We start from the raw sequence: 18,274 nt of genomic DNA, 5'->3' as shown, positions 1-18,274 counted from the left end.
AAAAAGAAGTTGTACCCCGTTACACTCATACCCTTATACGGGTTGAAAATGGCACTGATAAACGCCTAAATTGGAACACAGTGGTTGTACAGTAACATGCTCAGTGGAGGCTCCTGAGAGGAGGAAGGGGAGGACCATCCTCAGTGAATTTCATTTTTTTAAAGAGTTATCCTTTTTAGATAAAACTATACTAAATATATTCACGTCACCAAATAATTGATTAAAACACACAGTTTTGCAATGAAGGCCTACAGTAGCCTCAACAGCACTCTGTAGGGTAGCACCATGGTGTAGCCAGAGGACAGCTAACTTCTGTCCTCCTCTGGGTACAATGACTTCAATACAAAACCTGGGAGGCTCATGGTTCTTACCCCCTTCAATAGACTTACATAGTAATTATGACAACTTCCGGAGGACGTCCTCCAACCTATCAGAGCTCTTGCAGCATGAACTAACATGTTGTCCAACCAATCAAAATATCAGATAATTATTCTAGTACTGAAAGCATAAACTACAGCTAGCTAGCACGGGTAGTGCAAAACATGTGGTGAGTAGTTGACTCAAAGATAGAGAAAGACAATAGTTGAACAGTTTTGAATAAATTAATTTCTTCAAAATTGAAAGAAGCGAGAGCGATATTTCATCATTTAAAAAAAACCGTTATTATCGCTAGAAAATGCAGCTAGATAGTTTAGCCTACTCAAAAACCTGACTCAAACAGAGGGATGCTATGTTAGCTAGCTGGCTTTGACTATCCAACACAACACTGGAACTCTTCCAAGTCAAGGTAAGCGTTTGATTTGACCAATTTATTGCCACCGGCGACCACCAGTGTATCTGCTAAACTGCTTACTGACAGTACACTGTACTGCATGATTGTAGCAGGTTTACTAACGTGTTAGTTCTATTAGCTATGTTGACTATGACGTTACTTTAACAAATATGGTGACAACGATGTAGGCTGTGTGTAGCGGTTATGATGTGGTTTGGCTTGGAAAGGTTTTTTCGCCTGGTCACATACAGCTGAATTCCACAAGCGAAGGGAAAAGGTGAGAGGAGGAGAGTGCATAGATGCGAGAAGGAATACAACATGGCTGCTTAAAAAGTTAACTTTGTTTACATGCGATCAGGGGTATATTCATTCCACCAATTCTGTTTAAAAACTTTTCTTAAACGGAAGGAAACAGTGATACACACACCTTAATTTGTCCAATAGAAACTATCATTTGCAACTGTTGGACTAATGATTACTATGGAACACTGTTAAAGTTTAACAACAATAGTCTATTGTCAACTCACAATTCATGACAATCACTGGATTAGGTTGCACATCAACATATCTTGAACCATGCATTCCTGCGTGGACATGTTAGATGAAACTTCTTACTTCTTGAATAGCCTCCCATCTCAGTATACAGTGCCTTGCGAAAGTAGTCGGCCCCCTTGAACTTTGCGACCTTTTGCCACATTTCAGGCTTCAAACATAAAGATATAAAACTGTATGTTTTTGTGAAGAATCAAAAACAAGTGGGACACAATCATGAAGTGGAACGACATTTACTGGATATTTCAAACTTTTTTAACAAATCAAAAACTGAAAAATTGGGCGTGCAAAATTATTCAGCCCCCTTAAGTTAATACTTTGTAGCGCCACCTTTTGCTGCAATTACAGCTGCAAGTCGCTTGGGGTATGTCTCTATCAGTTTTGCACATCGAGAGACTGACATTTTTTCCTTGCAAAACAGCTCGAGCTCAGTGAGGTTGGATGGAGAGCATTTGTGAACAGCAGTTTTCAGTTCTTTCCACAGATTCTCGATTGGATTCAGGTCTGGACTTTGACTTGGACATTCTAACACCTGGATATGTTTATTTTTGAACCATTCCATTGTAGATTTTGCTTAATGTTTTGGATCATTGTCTTGTTGGAAGACAAATCTCCGTCCCAGTCTCAGGTCTTTTGTAGACTCCATCAGGTTTTCTTCCAGAATGGTCCTGTATTTGGCTCCATCCATCTTCCCATCAATTTTAACCATCTTCCCTGTCCCTGCTGAAGAAAAGCAGGCCCAAACCATGATGCTGCCACCACCATGTTTGACAGTGGGGATGGTGTGTTCAGCTGTGTTGCTTTTACGCCAAACATAACGTTTTGCATTGTTGCCAAAAAGTTCAATTTTGGTTTCATCTGACCAGAGCACCTTCTTCCACATGTTTGGTGTGTCTCCCAGGTGGCTTGTGGCAAACTTTAAACAACACTTTTTATGGATATCTTTAAGAAATGGCTTTCTTCTTGCCACTCTTCCATAAAGGCCAGATTTGTGCAATATACGACTGATTGTTGTCCTATGGACAGAGTCTCCCACCTCAGCTGTAGATCTCTGCAGTTCATCCAGAGTGATCATGGGCCTCTTGGCTGCATCTCTGATCAGTCTTCTCCTTGTATGAGCTGAAAGTTTAGAGGGACGGCCAGGTCTTGGTAGATTTGCAGTGGTCTGATACTCCTTCCATTGCAATATTATCGCTTGCACAGTGCTCTTTGGGATGTTTAAAGCTTGGGAAATATTTTTGTATCCAAATCCGGCTTTAAACTTCTTCACAACAGTATCTCGGACCTGCCTGGTGTGTTCCTTGTTCTTCATGATGCTCTCTGCGCTTTTAACGGACCTCTGAGACTATCACAGTGCAGGTGCATTTATACGGAGACTTGATTACACACAGGTGGATTGTATGTATCATCATTAGTCATTTAGGTCAACATTGGATCATTCAGAGATCCTCACTGAACTTCTGGAGAGAGTTTGCTGCACTGAAAGTAAAGGGGCTGAATAATTTTGCACGCACAATTTTTCAGTTTTTGATTTGTTAAAAAAGTAAAGAAATATCCAATAAATGTCGTTCCACTTCATGATTGTGTCCCACTTGTTGTTGATTCTTCACAAAAAATACAGTTTTATATCTTTATGTTTGAAGCCTGAAATGTGGCAAAAGGTCACAAAGTTCAAGGGGGCCGAATACTTTCGCAAGGCACTGTATTAAACAGTCTAAAGCACAGAAAACGACTTTAGAAGGTGAATGATAACAAATGTATTCTATTGCATGACTCAGCGGGGAAAAAAATTGTGCGACCAAATCATGGGCTGGGGAGGATGTTAGTCTGGAGCCCTGTCAAGGGCATTTTATATCTGCTGCAGAGTAACGTATTATTCTGCTAATTTGGCTGTTGGGAAGAAAATCATGCAACGGGATCTTATGCAGAAAAATATGTTGGTGGGACAAGGCTATGTCAAAATAATGGAGACACGAGTAAATTACAGATACAAAGTACATTGAAAGCAGGTGCTTCCACACAGGTGTAGTTCCTGAGTTAATTAGGCAATTAACATACCATGTCTATGCCCCCATTGGATGACAATGCCCGCACTCCCCATGAGTGGTCTCTGAATGGTTTGATGAGCATTAAAATAAGGTAAACCATATGCCATGGCCGTCTCAGTCACCAGATCTCAACCCAATTCAACACTTATGGGAGATTCTGGAGCGGCGCCTTAGCATTTTCCACCGACATCAACAAAACACCAAATGATGGAATTTCTTGCGGAAGAATAGTGTCACATCCTTTCAACAGAGTTTCAGACACTTGGCAAAACTATGCCAAGGTGCATTGAAGGTCTTCTGGCTCGTGGTGGCCCAATGCCCTATTTGCATGACAGTGAATGGTCTCTCAAAATCCCATAATCATCACAGTCCTACCCACAACCATGATATTGCTAGTGCCACGCTCTTACTAACTGAGCTTACATAACATAAAACACACACACGTGCGTGCTCGCACACACACACACACACACACACACACACACACACACACACACACACACACACACACACACACACACACACACACACACACAAAGAGAACAGCAGCATTAAAAGCAGGACCCAGACACGGTGTAATTTAGTATGGTGCTCACACCATCGAAACCAATCATGTCTGCTGTAAACTACAACCCATTAGTCTATGTGTGATGACATCAATCCCATCAGACACTGAGTTATGTTATGTCTTCAGCCTGTCCCGGTCGGTGTGTCAATGTGTTTGCGCGTGTTGTCTCGGCTCCTCTGAAACACAATGTTCTCAATGGCTCTGTCTCATTGGCCACTCCTCTCTTTCTTTCAAACCAAGAACAAAGGAAATGGCATATTGTGCCTGAGCCAGGCCCAAAAATGAAGAGTTGATTTGCAAGGTCACGTAGACATAGATTGGAGCCAATCAATGTGACACGTTCTTTATACACACAGAGGCCAGTTTATTTGACTTCACATATACTGTATCAAGGTTTGGAGCAGTGGGAGGAGAAGGATCACTCCAATCCATCCATCATTCAAATAATTACCTTATTTTAGTCATTTTATCTGCAAATCAGTTCCAAATACCCATCTCAAACGTCAAGGAATTATTTCAAGTACATTTTACGGTATGAGAAACAGATAAAAGAGTATCACTCTCAAACGAGATGATGGACACACAAAATATATAATATCAATGCAGAGCGAGTGTGAGAGGGGAGAGAGCGAGAGACGCTAGCTGTTAATGCTTATCACAAAGTATGGCTACCTTATTTTACAATATACCAGTATTAATGCACGGACCCGTTTAGGTTTTTACTTGACCTTCTACCTTCTACGTGACATTACACGCGTCCGAACGGCGTATTGTTATAGTTTACTCAGTTCGCCACTTCAGTCGCCTCTCTCCCTCTACTACAGCCTGATACCAGTGCTGGTGTAGGCATGAATCAGTATGTTGTTTGTGCAACGGTGTCTCCTAAATTATAGAGGAAGAGAGAGGAATAGTAATGGCATCTTGTTTTGTAGGCATTAACTCTGCCTTTGCTAAAATGGCCAAAGCCTATAGGGAAATGAATGTTTTGGGGGGGATAAACACAGAAATTAAGGTCTGTGGTAAACACAGGTTTAGTAGAACTTATGGAAAGCTCTATTCTGCCCTACCAAGCAAAAAGGCAGTAACTGCCTTTTTCTCAGCATGGAACTGAGAAAAAGGTATTTTATTTACCTTGGTTTCACAGTAACTTTATGTAGTTACTGCTAACAAGACCACATTTCCTCCAAAACACAATACAATAGAGGCAGAATACTTGTCCACGTGATTTAGCATGTATTTTCTGTTGCAACAATGACATGAACTAATTTTCGATCAAATGAGCAGTTACTGCTTGGTATGGCAGTATAGGTGAAGCATGAATATCTTATTTTTTTCTTATTTTTTTTTAGAGGGTAGATGAGTTTTCATATTCCAAATAGATTGTAGCTTCCATCAATGTAAATGTCTGCATCATTTCCAGCCAAAAGTTTGGACACACCTACTCATTCAAGGGTTTTTATATATTTTCACTATTTTCTAAATTGTATAATTATGGTGAAGACATAAAAACTATGAAATAACACATGGAATCCTGAGGAAGTGTTAAACAAATAAAAATATATTTTATATTTGAGATTCTTCAAAGTAGCCACTCTTTGTCTTGATGACCGCTTTGCACACTCTTGGCATTCTCTCAACCAGCTTCACCTGGAATGCTTTTCCAACAGTCTTTTTCCAACAGTCTTTTCCCACATATGCTGAGCACTTGCTGGCTGCTTTTTCTTCACTCTGTGGTCCAACTCATCCCAAACCATCTCAATTGGGTTGAGGTCGGGTGATTGTGGAGGCCAGGTCATCTGATGCAGCACTCCATCACTCTCCTTGGTCAAATAGCCATTACACACCCTGGAGGAGTGTTGGGTCATTGTCCTGTTGAAAATAAATAATAGTCCCACTAAACGCAAACCAGCTGGGATGGCGTATCGCTGCAGAATGCTGTGGTAGCCATGCTGGTTAAGTGTGCCTTGAATTCTAAATAAATCACTGACAGTGTCACCAGCAAAGCACCTCCACACCATCATACCTCCTCCTCCATGCTTCACGGTGGGAACCACACATGCAGAGATAATCCGTACACCTACTCTATGTCTCACAAAGATACGGCGGTTGGAAACCAAAAATCTCAAAGACTCATCAGACCTAAGGATTTTGACCAGTATAATGTCCATTGCTTGTGTTTCTTGGCCCAAGCAAGTTTCTTATTATTATTGGTGTCCTTTAGTAGTGGTTTCTTTGCAGCAATTCGACCATGAAGGCCTGATTCACGCAGCCTCCTCTGAACAGTTGATGCTGAGATGTGTCTGTTACTTGAACTCTGTGAAGCATTTATTTGGGCTGCAATTTTTGCAGCTGGTAACTCTAATGAAGTTATCCTCTGCAGCAGAAGTAACTATGGCAGTCCTGTTTTTGCCATAATATGGACTTTTACCAAATAGGGCTATCTTCTGTATAACACATTGAGGAAATAAAATCTACACATTAACTTTTAACAAGGCACACCTGTTAATTTAAATGCATTCCAGGTGACTACCTCATGAAGCTGGTTGAGAGAATGCCAAGAGTGTGCTACTTTGAAGAATCTCAAATATAAATTGATTAGTTTAACACTTTCTTGGTTACTACATGATTCCATATGTGTTATTTCATAGTTTTGATGTATTCACTATTATTCTACAATGTAGAAAAGTTGGGTAAAAATAAAGAAAAAACTAACTTTTGACTAGTATATTTTATTTGAAATGTTCCTTTATTATTTTAGGCTACCTGACTAGGCTACCTGACCCCTGCCGTTTATCAAAGTTAGCTGGCTAACTCATTGATCTGGCTTTGTCGTACCCCTCTGGACTCAATGAGAGGGATAAACTGGTCTAGGTGTGAATCAATGATTGAAAAAATGCACATTTTATTGGTCACATTTTTAGCAGATGTTATTGCCGGTGTTTCGAAATGCTTATGTTTCTAGCTTCAACAGTGCAGTAGCATTTAATAATTCACAACAATACACAGAAATCTAAAAGTAAAATAATGGAATTATGAAATACATAAATATCAGGACGAGCAATGTCGGATTGGCACTGACTAAAATGCAGTAGAATAGAATGCAGTACATACATAGGAAATGAGTAAAGCAGGATGTAAACATTTTTAAAGTGACCAGTGATTCCATGTCTATATGGCAGCAGGATTGAGTAACCGGGTGGTAGTCGGCTAGTGATGGCTGTTTAACAGTCTGATGGCCTTGAAACAGAAGCTGTTTTTCAGTCTCTCGGTCCCATCTTTGATACACCTGTACTGACCTCTCCTTCTGGATGGTAGCGGGGTGAACAGGCTGCACCACCCTCTTTAGAGCCCGTTGAGGGAGAGGTTATTTTCCTGGCGCCACTCCACCAGGGCCCTCACCTTTCTCCCTTTTGGCTGTCTCATCATTGTTGGTAATTAGGTCTACTACTGTTGTGTTGTCTGCAAAGTTTATTGAGTTTGAGGCGGCCTGGCCACACAGTCATGGGTGAACAGGGAGTACAGGAGGGGGCTGAGCACGCACCCTTGTGGGTCCCCTGTGTTGAAGATTAGCGAAGTGGAGATGTTGTTTCCTACCTTCACCAGCTGGGGGCGGCCCGTCAAGAAGTCCAGGACCCAGTTGCACAGGGCGGGTTCAGACCCAGGACCTGAGTTTAATGATGAGCTTGGAGTGTACTATGGTGTTGAATGCTGAGTTATAGTGAATGAACAGCATTCTTACATACATCCTCTTATCCAGATGAGTTAGGGCAGTGTGCAGTGCGATGCCGATTGCATTGCCTGTAGATCTATTGGGGCGGTATGCAAATTGAAGTGGGTCTAGGGTGTCAGGTAAGGTAAAGGTGATATGATGACAGATGTGAGTGCTAGGGGGCGATAGTCCTTTAGTTTGGTTAAATGGACCCCTTCTCTCTCAGCAGCCCCTTTCCTCTCTTTCTTTTCAAACCAAGATCAGAGGGAAATTACATCTTGTTCTTCTCATGTGCTTTACAAAAAATGTGTGTAAGGGCTGAGGTCATGGTGTCTCTCTCTAAGAGGTCTCTCTACTACTGCATGGCAAGCGGTACCGGAGTGCCAAGTCTTGGACAAAAAGGCTTCTCAACAGTTTTTACCCCCAAGCTATAAGACTCCTGAACAGGTAATCAAATGGCCACCCAGACTATTTACATTGTGTGCCCCCCCCAACCCAACCCCTCTTTTTACACTGCTGCATAGTAACTTTAACTATACATTCATGTACATACTACCTCAATTGGCCTCGACCAACCAGTGCTCCCGCACATTGGCTAACCGGGCTATCTGCATTGTGTTCATCACTACCTGCTACTCTCTGTTCATCATATAGGCATAGTCACTTTAACCATATCTACATGTACATACTACCTCAATAAGCCTGACTAACAGGTGTTTGTATATAGCCTTGATACTGTTATTTTCAAATGTCTTTTTACTGTTGTTTTATTTCTTTACTTACCTACACACACACACATACCTTTTTTTCGCACTATTGGTTAAGAGCCTTTAAGTAAGCATTTCACTGTAAGGTCTACTACACCTGTTGTATTCGGCGCACGTGACAAACACACTTAGATTTGATTTGGAAGCAGTTAAAAGGGGACGGCCGAGGGTAAAGTGGTCCTTTGCAGGTTTGTGGTCTGGAAAGTAGGTGAGCCAGCAGTCTTCCTACACCTTGCCTACAATACATGGGTGATAGATTTTTAAGATCAGTTATGTTTGGAGTACCTCCGTATGTACTATGGACTACATACACTGAGTGTACAAACATACTCTTTCCACAGACTGACCAGGTCCCTTGTTAAATCCACTTCAATCAATGTAGATGAAGGGAAGGAGACAGGTTAAAGAAGGATTTTAAAGCCTTGAGTCATAGATTTGTATGTGTGCCATTCAGAGGGTGAATGGGCAAGACAAAATATTTAAGTGCCTTTGAACGGAGTATGGTAGTAGGTGCCAGGCACACTGGTTTGTGTCAAGAACTGCAACGCTGCTTGGTTTTTCACGCTCAACAGTTTCCTGTGTATATCAAGAATGGTCCACCACCCAAAGAACATCCAGCCAACTTGACACACCTATAGGAACCATTGGAGTCAACATGGGCCAGTATCCCTGTGGAATGCCTGACACCTTGTAGAGTCCATGCACGGACAAATTGTGGGTGTTTTGATGGCAAAAGGGGGTGCAACTCAATATTAGGAGTTCCTAATGTTTTGGACACTCAGTGTAAATCAAGGTTTGGAGCAGCGAGGGGTGGAGGGGAGAAGAATCTCTCCACTCCATCCATCATTCAAATAATCACATTTTCACCACATGAAAATAAACAAACTGCACAGACAGGCCATCCAGTTCATAAAGTTCTCCTTTTTTATGTTATTTTTTATTTATGTTATTATTTACAAGTGAATGTGAACGAGAGACATTGTGCAAATGAACAAAGTTTTGATGCATGCTTGTCTGAAGGAAGAACAGTACTGGCTTTGGAGCAGCATGTGTACACGCTGTGTCTGTGTGGAGTCTGGATTCGCTAAGGCAACAGGCCTGCCTGCCTGCTGTGCTCAGGAGAAAACAGGGGAGGAGCAGACGGGCCAATAACGGAGAGGAGAAAAAACTCAAAGAAATCAAAGTCAATAACTCATCCAAAGGGCTCTGACCTCTCAAACATGGCAGAAAGCTAACACAATATGAAGTCCTGTCAGCTTATTAATTCAGCCGCTTAGTTAGATAACTAGCAGGTTAAACTTAGGTTTGCGTTAACGCAGAATATTTCGCTGCATTTTATAAATGCAGGTCTAAAATGCTTCTTATTGTAATTTCTACTCAGCATCAGAGAAATGTTGTGCTTCATTTGCACTTCTCCACTCGGATGAGAATTCACAAAAAGGTAATTTCTCCGCTACTTTTCGGTGTAGCCTACTTTTCTCAGATAAAAAGCTAGATCTGGACTCTGGATCACAACTCTGGACGGTTCTGACTTAGAATATGTGGACAACTACCTATGCGTCTGGCTAGACTGTAAACTCTCCTTCCAGACTCATGTTAAACATCTCCAATCCAGAATCGGCTTCCTATTTCGCAACAAAGCCTCCTTTACTCACGCCGCCAAACATACCCTTGTAAAACTAACTATCCTACCGATCCTCGACGATGTCATTTACAAAATAGCCTCCAACACTCTACTCAGCAAACTGGATGCAGTCTATCACAGTGCTATCCGTTTTATCACCAAAGCCCCATATACCACCCACCACTGCGACCTGTAAGCTCTAGTCGGCTGGCCCTCGCTACCTATTCGTCGCCAGACCCACTGGCTCCAGGTAATCTATAAGTCTATGCTAAGTAAAGCTCCGCCTTATCTCAGCTCACTGGTGACAACTCCCACCCGTAGCACGCGCTCCAGCAAGTATATCTCACTGGTCATCCCCAAAGCCAACACCTCCTTTGGCCGCCTTTCCTTCCAGTTCTCTGCTGCCAATGACTGGAACGAATTGCAAAAATCACTGAAGCTGGAGACTTATGACTTCAGTTCAAATCCCCGAGCTGACAAGGTATAAATCTGTCGTTTTGCCCCTGTACAGGCAGTTAACCCACTGTTCCTAGGCCGTCATTGAAAATAAGAATTTGTTCTTAACTGACTTGCCTAGTTAAATAAAGGTAAAATAAAAAAATTATATTTCACTCACTAACTTTAAACATCAGCTATCTGAGCAGCTAACTGATCGGTGCAGCTGTAAATAGGCCACCCAATCTACCTACCTCATCCCCATATTGTTTTTATTTACTTTTCTGCTCTCCTGCACACCAGTGTTTCTACTTGCACATCATCATCTGCACATCTATCACTCCAGTGTTAATTTGCTATATTGTAATTACTATATTGTGATTACCAGACTACTTGCATGTAGGTATTTTTCTTAAATCTTCATTGTTGGTTAAGGGCTTGTGAGTAAGCATTTCACTGTAAGGTCTACTACACCTGTTGTATTCGGCACACATGAGAAACACAATTTTATTTTATTTGACAAGAAAGAGAGTGCGAGAGTGTGAGAGAGTTTCGCGCACGCAAGAAAGATAAGAGTATTTCAGATCAGAATGCTTCTGACACACTATGCATGCCACGAGCTGCCATTAATTATCCTACAAAGAGGGGGTAGAGGGAGGGTGGGAGAGAGGGAAAGAGGGAGAGAGAGGTAGGGACAGGGAGAGAGAGATATGGAGCGAGAGAGAGATATGGAGCGAGAGAGAGAGAGCCGGCGGGAGGGAGAGATCCGCTAGCGGTTGATGCTTATCCCCACGCCAAACATGCAGCTCAGTGGTGAAGGATCAATTCAATTCCCACACAGGGCCAAGAGTCTGTTTTATACATGCACCTTCAGGCTGGATGGGGTCAATATTAATGGAAACAGCACTGAATGCCTCAAAACCATTTCTGAGGGGTTATCACTTGAGGACGAAAGGAAGAAGATATTTAGCCTATTACAGTATGAGGTCTTTCCCAAGACGCCCTGCTGTTGTCATGAAGACAGATTGACCTCGTAGCAACAGAGACCGTTTGGTTGTAATGTGGGGTCTATGAAGTCTTCTCAACCACAAAACCAGTGAACTACATGAATATAACCAGAAAAGGACGTCTTTAAGATATATTATGCCACATTGTTCTTTCAATAGTTTGCAGTGAATTAGTGCAAGGTGCAATACTCAAATCAACCCACAGCTCCGAGCACCACTAAACTGTGCTAAACATTAATAACACTAATAAGCCTCAGCAGTAACCGTATTAATGCATTACCGAGAAATAACTACATATTAAGACTTGGGAGTAGCAGATAAGATCCAGCCAGTTACAGCAGAACATAGAGTCGGTCCAGAATGTCACCAACAAAATACACAAGGGTTTCAGGGGTTTGTTGTTTAAGGAAGCACTGTTTGCCTTATCTCTGTCATTCAGGGGCCATGATTACTGCTACGCTAATTAAAACTTTAAAGAGTATCTGTTAAATAGCCTCAAAGATAGAGAGGGGCAGACAGAGAGAGAGAGAGCGAGAGAGCGAGAGAGCGAGAGAGCGAGAGAGCGAGAGAGCGAGAGAGCGAGAGAGCGAGAGAGCGAGAGAGCGAGAGAGAGAGAGAGAGAGAGCGAGTGAGAGAGCGAGTGAGAGAGCGAGTGAGAGAGAGAGCGAGTGAGAGAGCGAGTGAGAGAGCGAGGCATGGGCCGCTAAGTTAAACATGTCAGTTCAGTTCTATTCTCCTCTAGTCTCTTCTCATGTATGCACTAGCACATCGCATAGGAGAAAGAGTACAGAGAGAGTGGGAGACAGAGAAAGGACATGAGGGAGGCAGAGAGAGGAGTTAGGGCTGAAGTCCGCTGTTTGCATGGTTATGTCTGTTAAATGTTTGATGAGATAACGAACCTCAGTCTCAACACCTCTCTGGAACACTCAGCTACTGGGTGAGGGCAGTACACAGAGACTCAACTCTGCATCCAGTACATGTTTAACCAGTGCTATGTGGCCATGCAGCTGGGAACCCAATGCTTTCCAGAAAGGCAAAACCCAAAACCAATAGAATGGTGCTATATTGGGAACACCACTGTTGTGGAGTGTGGGGGTGCTGGTAATCCATGTATGTTGTCTCCTGTCTAAAAGAGTTTAGGTTCTATTGACAAAGTTGGTCGCAGAGCGCCTGGATCATTTTGATTAGGAGACCTTTGGGGCTCACCTGGAATTTCAACCACTCACCGTCGTTGAGGTCCTGTAGCAGGTTCTCTCCTCCAGAGAAGTCCAGTCTGACTTTGACGTTAACAGTGAGGGTGACAGACTGGCCTGGCTTCAGAGGCAGCTGAGACACAGCCTCCTCTAGGTCCCAGCTCAGGAACTCTCCAAACAGCTTCTCTGTAGGAAACAATACAACAAGACAATGAATAAAGTAGTGTACAGAGAAAACCTTCAGATAGAGAGAAAACGTTCCGTTAAAGAGAGAGAGAGGCAGAGATGTAATGAAGCATTATACTCTAAATCTCAGGACAACCTCGCGGAGGTAGTCAATACTGATTTAAAGACAGGCAGTGACAGTATACAGCTACCCTTCTCAACACACGTCTAAACTGTCCCAACTTCGCCACAGAAACAAGGACTGTGTTGTTGAAAGAGTAAGGAGGAGAGGAGAAGACGCCTCTCTCCCAAAACAACAAACATGATGTTCAGTTGTGCACCGAAGGGAAAATGAATCAGAAAACATCATGCTGAGGAGGAACTTTCAAGTCAGGTTGGAACTTGGCAGAGCATGACAGTGGAATGAGCAAAACACGACAGCACAGGGTCAAAAATACCAGGAAATAAGCAGGACGCCATCTCCAGTGTTTGTACCAACAGGTAACTGAAATGAAATCTGTTCTGCATTTGTAAGCATTTAACTATTGACAAAGAACCATCTAGAGTTGAATGCTCTGTTGGCACGGTCAGCATCGAGACGAGAAGTTTGATATTATTAGTTACATATTATTGAGGTCATCCAATTCTGTGTGTGTGTGTCTGCCGACATCATCAAAGTGTAAACCTGTTCAACTGATGTTTTGAGGCTGATACTATTACACACCAGGGTGAAAGGTTAATGGCTGCCGGTTGTTGGTTGGCAGGTCAGCCAACTATCATCACTCAACGATAGCATTGCATCATTCCGTGTGGGTATTGTTGTGTGACTAAATAGACTGATTTATATTAAACGTTAAACCCTACAGCCACCTGAGCCTGACGGGTGAGTCAGCTGTTGCCACTTGAACCAGACTGGATGGAGGGAAAAGAACAACAAATTAATGATACATCAACTGAACAGCCCATGTGGCTTTGTCTTAAACAGGTGTGTGAGACAGGTGCACTTGCAGCTCCTGCTGGGTTCAAAGCAACAGGCTGGTAATAATGTGCTAACCAAAGCAGTCTTGCTTATTTTACTCTCTCTCTCTCTCTTTATATCTCCTGTTCATCTTCCCGTCTTTCTTTTCCTAGTTCTCGCTCTCTCCCTGTTATAATCATTGTATTTTTGGACACAACTACTCATTCAAGGGTTATCCTTTATTTTTTCATAAAATAAAGGATACATTTTTTACATTGTAGAATAATAGTGAAGACATCACAAATATGAAATAACACATTTGGAATCATGAGGTAACCAAAAAAGTGTTAAACAAATTAAAATATGAGATTCTTCAAAGTAGCCACCCTTTGCCTTGATGATAGCTTTGTACATTCTTGGCATTCTCTCAACCAGCTTCACCTGGAATGCTTTTCCAACAGTCTTTTTCCAACAGTCTTTTCCCACATATGCTTTTCCAACAGTCTTGAAGGAGTTCTCTCATATGCTGAGCACTTGCTGGCTGCTTTTCCTTCACTCTGAGGTCCATCTCATCCCAAACCATCTCAACTGGGTTGAGGTCGGGTTATTCTGGAGGCCAGGTCATCTGATGCAGCACTCCATCACTCCCCTCCTTGGTCAAATAGCCCGTACACAGCCTGAAGGTGTGTTAGATCATTGTCCTGTTGAAAAAAAAAAGTGATAGTCCCACTAAGCGCAAACCAGATGGGATGGTGCATCGCTGCAGAATGCTGTGGTAGCCATGCTGGTTAAGTGTGCCTTGAATTCTAAATAAATCACTGACAGTGTCACCAGCAAAGCACCCCCCACACCTCCTCCTTCATGCTTCACGGTGGAAACCACACATGCAGAGATCATCCGTACACCTTCTCTGCGTCTCACAAAGACAAGGCGGTAAGAACCAAAAATCTCAAATTTGGACTCATCAGACTAAAGGACAGATTTCCCCCAGTCTAATGTCCATTGCTCGTGTCTCTTGGCCCAAGCAAGTCTCTTCTTCTTATTGTGTCCTTTAGTAGTGGTTTCTTTGCAGCAATTCAACCATGAAGGCCTGATTCAAACAGTCTCCTCTGAACAGTTGATGTTGAGATGTGTCTGTTACTTGAACTGTGAAGCATTTATTTGGGCTGCAATTTCTGAGGCTGGTAACTCTAATGAACTTATCTGTAGCAGAGGTAACTCTGGGTCTTCCTTTCCTATGGCGGTCCTCCTGAGAACCAGTTTCATTAAAGTGCTTGATGGTTTTTGCGACCGCACTTGAAGAAACTTTCGAAGTTCTTGACATTTTCCGGATTGACTGACCTTCCGCCGTACCTTGATTGTATTACTGCTGATGATATCTGGAAATGTGCATGTACACCCTGGCCCAACTACTGTTGCTAGTCACAATTCTGACTTGTGCTATGATATCTGCTTCACTGATTTCTGCTCTCTTAATAAAAGCCTGGGTTTTCAGCATGTTATCACTAGAAGCGTATTACCTAAAATGGATCAATTGAAAGTGTGGGGTCACAGCTCCAATCCAGATGTGTTGGTCATGACTGAGACGTGGTTAAGGAAGAGTGTGTTGAATACTGATAACTTTTCAGGTTATAACCTTTTTCGGTAAGACAGACCTTCCAAAGGTGGGGGAGTGGCAATCTTTACCAAGGATCACCTTCAGTGCTCGGTTGTCTCCACCAAGTCTGTCCCCAAACAATTTGATTTGCTGGTTTTAAGCATTCAACTTTTAAATAGCCCTTTGTTGACTGTTGCTGGGTGCTATCGTCCTCCATCAGCACCGGCCTGTACCCAACCTGCCCTAAGCTCTCTACTGGCCACTTACACTGTCTGAATAAAGGTTAAAAAAACGTTTTTTTAAGTAAACACCTGACCAAGTCCTGAAGCAATTGGAGTCCCGAAATCTTTCTCAGATGATTACCAATTCCACAAGGTATGATTCCAAACACCCAGAAAAGGCTGCTCTCCTTGATGTAATCCTCACAAATAATCCTGAAAGGTACAGTGCCTTGCGAAAGTGCCCCCTTGAACTTTGCGACCTTTTGCCACATTTCAAGCTTCAAACATAAAGATATAAAACTGTATTTTTTTGTGAAGAATCAACAACAAGTGGGACACAATCATGAAGTGGAACGACATTTATTGGATATTTCATACTTTTTTAACAAATCAAAAACTGAAAAATTGGGCGTGCAAAATTATTCAGTGCAGCAAACTCTCTCCAGAAGTTCAGTGAGGATCTCTGAATGATCCAATGTTGACCTAAATGACTAATGATGATAAATACAATCCACCTGTGTGTAATCAAGTCTCCGTATAAATGCACCTGCACTGTGATCAAATCAAATCAAATCAAATTTTATTTGTCACATACACATGGTTAGCAGATGTTAGTGCGAGTGTAGCGAAATGCTTGTGCTTCTAGTTCCGACAATGCAGTAATAACAAGTAATCTAACTAACAATTCCAAAACTACTGTCTTGTACACAGTGTAAGGGGATAAAGAATATGTACATAAGGATATATGAATGAGTGATGGTACAGAGCAGCATAGGCAAGATACAGTAGATGGTATCGAGTACAGTATGTACAAATGAGATGAGTATGTAAACAAAGTGGCATAGTATAGTATAAAGTGGCTAGTGATACATGTATTACATAAGGATACCGTCGATGATATAGAGTACAGTATATACGTATGCATATGAGATGAATAATGTAGGGTAAGTAACATTTATATAAGGTAGCATTGTTTAAAGTGGCTAGTGATATATTTACGTCATTTCCCATCAATTCCCATTATTAAAGTGGCTGGAGTTGAGTCAGTGTCAGTGTTAGTGGTGGCTGTTTAACAGTCTGATGGCCTTGAGATAGAAGCTGTTTTTCAGTCTCTCAGTCCCAGCTTTGATGCACCTGTACTGACCTCGCCTTCTGGATGATAGCGGGGTGAACAGGCAGTGGCTCGGGTGGTTGATGTCCTTGATGATCTTTATGGCCTTCCTGTGACATCGGGTGGTGTAGGTGTCCTGGAGGGCAGGTAGTTTGCCCCCGGTGATGCGTTGTGCAGACCTCACTACCCTCTGGAGAGCCTTACGGTTGAGGGCGGTGCAGTTGCCATACCAGGCGGTGATACAGCCCGACAGGATGCTCTCGATTGTGCATCTGTAGAAGTTTGTGAGTGCTTTTGGTGACAAGCCGAATTTCTTCAGCCTCCTGAGGTTGAAGAGGCGCTGCTGCGCCTTCTTCACGATGCTGTCTGTGTGAGTGGACCAATTCAGTTTGTCTGTGATGTGTATGCCGAGGAACTTAAAACTTGCTACCCTCTCCACTACTGTTCCATCGATGTGGATAGGGGGGTGTTCCCTCTGCTGTTTCCTGAAGTCCACAATCATCTCCTTAGTTTTGTTGACGTTGAGTGTGAGGTTATTTTCCTGACACCACACTCCGAGGGCCCTCACCTCCTCCCTGTAGGCCGTCTCATCGTTGTTGGTAATCAAGCCTACCACTGTTGTGTCGTCCGCAAACTTGATGATTGAGTTGGAGGCGTGCGTGGCCACGCAGTCGTGGGTGTCTTACTCACCTCGGCTGCAGTGAAGGAGAGACCGCATGTTTTCGTTGCAGGCCGTGTCAGTGGCACTGTATTGTCCTCAAAGCGGGCAAAAAAGTTATTTAGTCTGCCTGGGAGCAAGACATCCTGGTCCGTGACTGGGCTGGATTTCTTCCTGTAGTCCGTGATTGACTGTAGACCCTGCCACATGCCTCTTGTGTCTGAGCCGTTGAATTGAGATTCTACTTTGTCTCTGTACTGGCGCTTAGCTTGTTTGATAGCCTTGCGGAGGGAATAGCTGCACTGTTTGTATTCGGTCATGTTACCAGACACCTTGCCCTGATTAAAAGCAGTGGTGGTTCGCGCTTTCAGTTTCACACGAATGCTGCCATCAATCCACGGTTTCTGGTTAGGAAATGTTTTAATCGTTGCTATGGGAACGACATCTTCAACGCAAGTTCTAATGAACTCGCACACCGAATCAGCGTATTCGTCAATGTTGTTATCTGACGCAATACGAAACATCTCCCAGTCCACGTGATGGAAGCAGTCTTGGAGTGTGGAGTCAGCTTGGTCGGACCAGCGTTGGACAGACCTCAGCGCGGGAGCCTCTTGTTTTAGTTTCTGTCTGTAGGCAGGGATCAACAAAATGGAGTCGTGGTCAGCTTTTCCGAAAGGGGGGCGGGGCAGGGCCTTATATGCGTCGCGGAAGTTAGAGTAACAATGATCCAAGGTCTTTCCTCCCCTGGTTGCGCAATCGATATGCTGATAAAATTTGGGGAGTCTTGTTTTCAGATTAGCCTTGTTAAAATCCCCAGCTACAATGAATGCAGCCTCCGGATAAATTGTTTCCAGTTTGCAAAGAGTTAAATAAAGTTCGTTCAGAGCCA

At 42.9% G+C, this 18,274-nt stretch overlaps 1 protein-coding gene across 5 annotated transcripts in view; it reads right to left on the bottom strand.

The window, feature by feature from the left end:
- Positions 1 to 18,274, bottom strand: part of LOC110489414 (trafficking protein particle complex subunit 9) — a 288,194-nt gene that overhangs the window by 174,581 nt on the left and 95,339 nt on the right. For all 5 annotated transcript variants that reach the window (XR_005041280.1, XM_036970672.1, XM_036970674.1 and 2 more), the window contains one exon: positions 12,709 to 12,861. Coding sequence is in view for 4 of the 5 variants with exons in the window: in XM_036970672.1 (XP_036826567.1) it covers positions 12,709 to 12,861 (153 nt within the window). In the remaining variant the exon portion in view is untranslated. The remainder of the gene's footprint in view (positions 1 to 12,708; positions 12,862 to 18,274) is intronic.

The sequence above is a fragment of the Oncorhynchus mykiss genome, chromosome 32 (assembly GCF_013265735.2).
Source record: "Oncorhynchus mykiss isolate Arlee chromosome 32, USDA_OmykA_1.1, whole genome shotgun sequence".
In the NCBI taxonomy this organism is placed as follows: Eukaryota; Metazoa; Chordata; class Actinopteri; order Salmoniformes; family Salmonidae; genus Oncorhynchus; species Oncorhynchus mykiss.
Note: the sequence above shows the minus strand (reverse complement) of the source record. Positions and strands in the feature narration are given on the sequence as shown.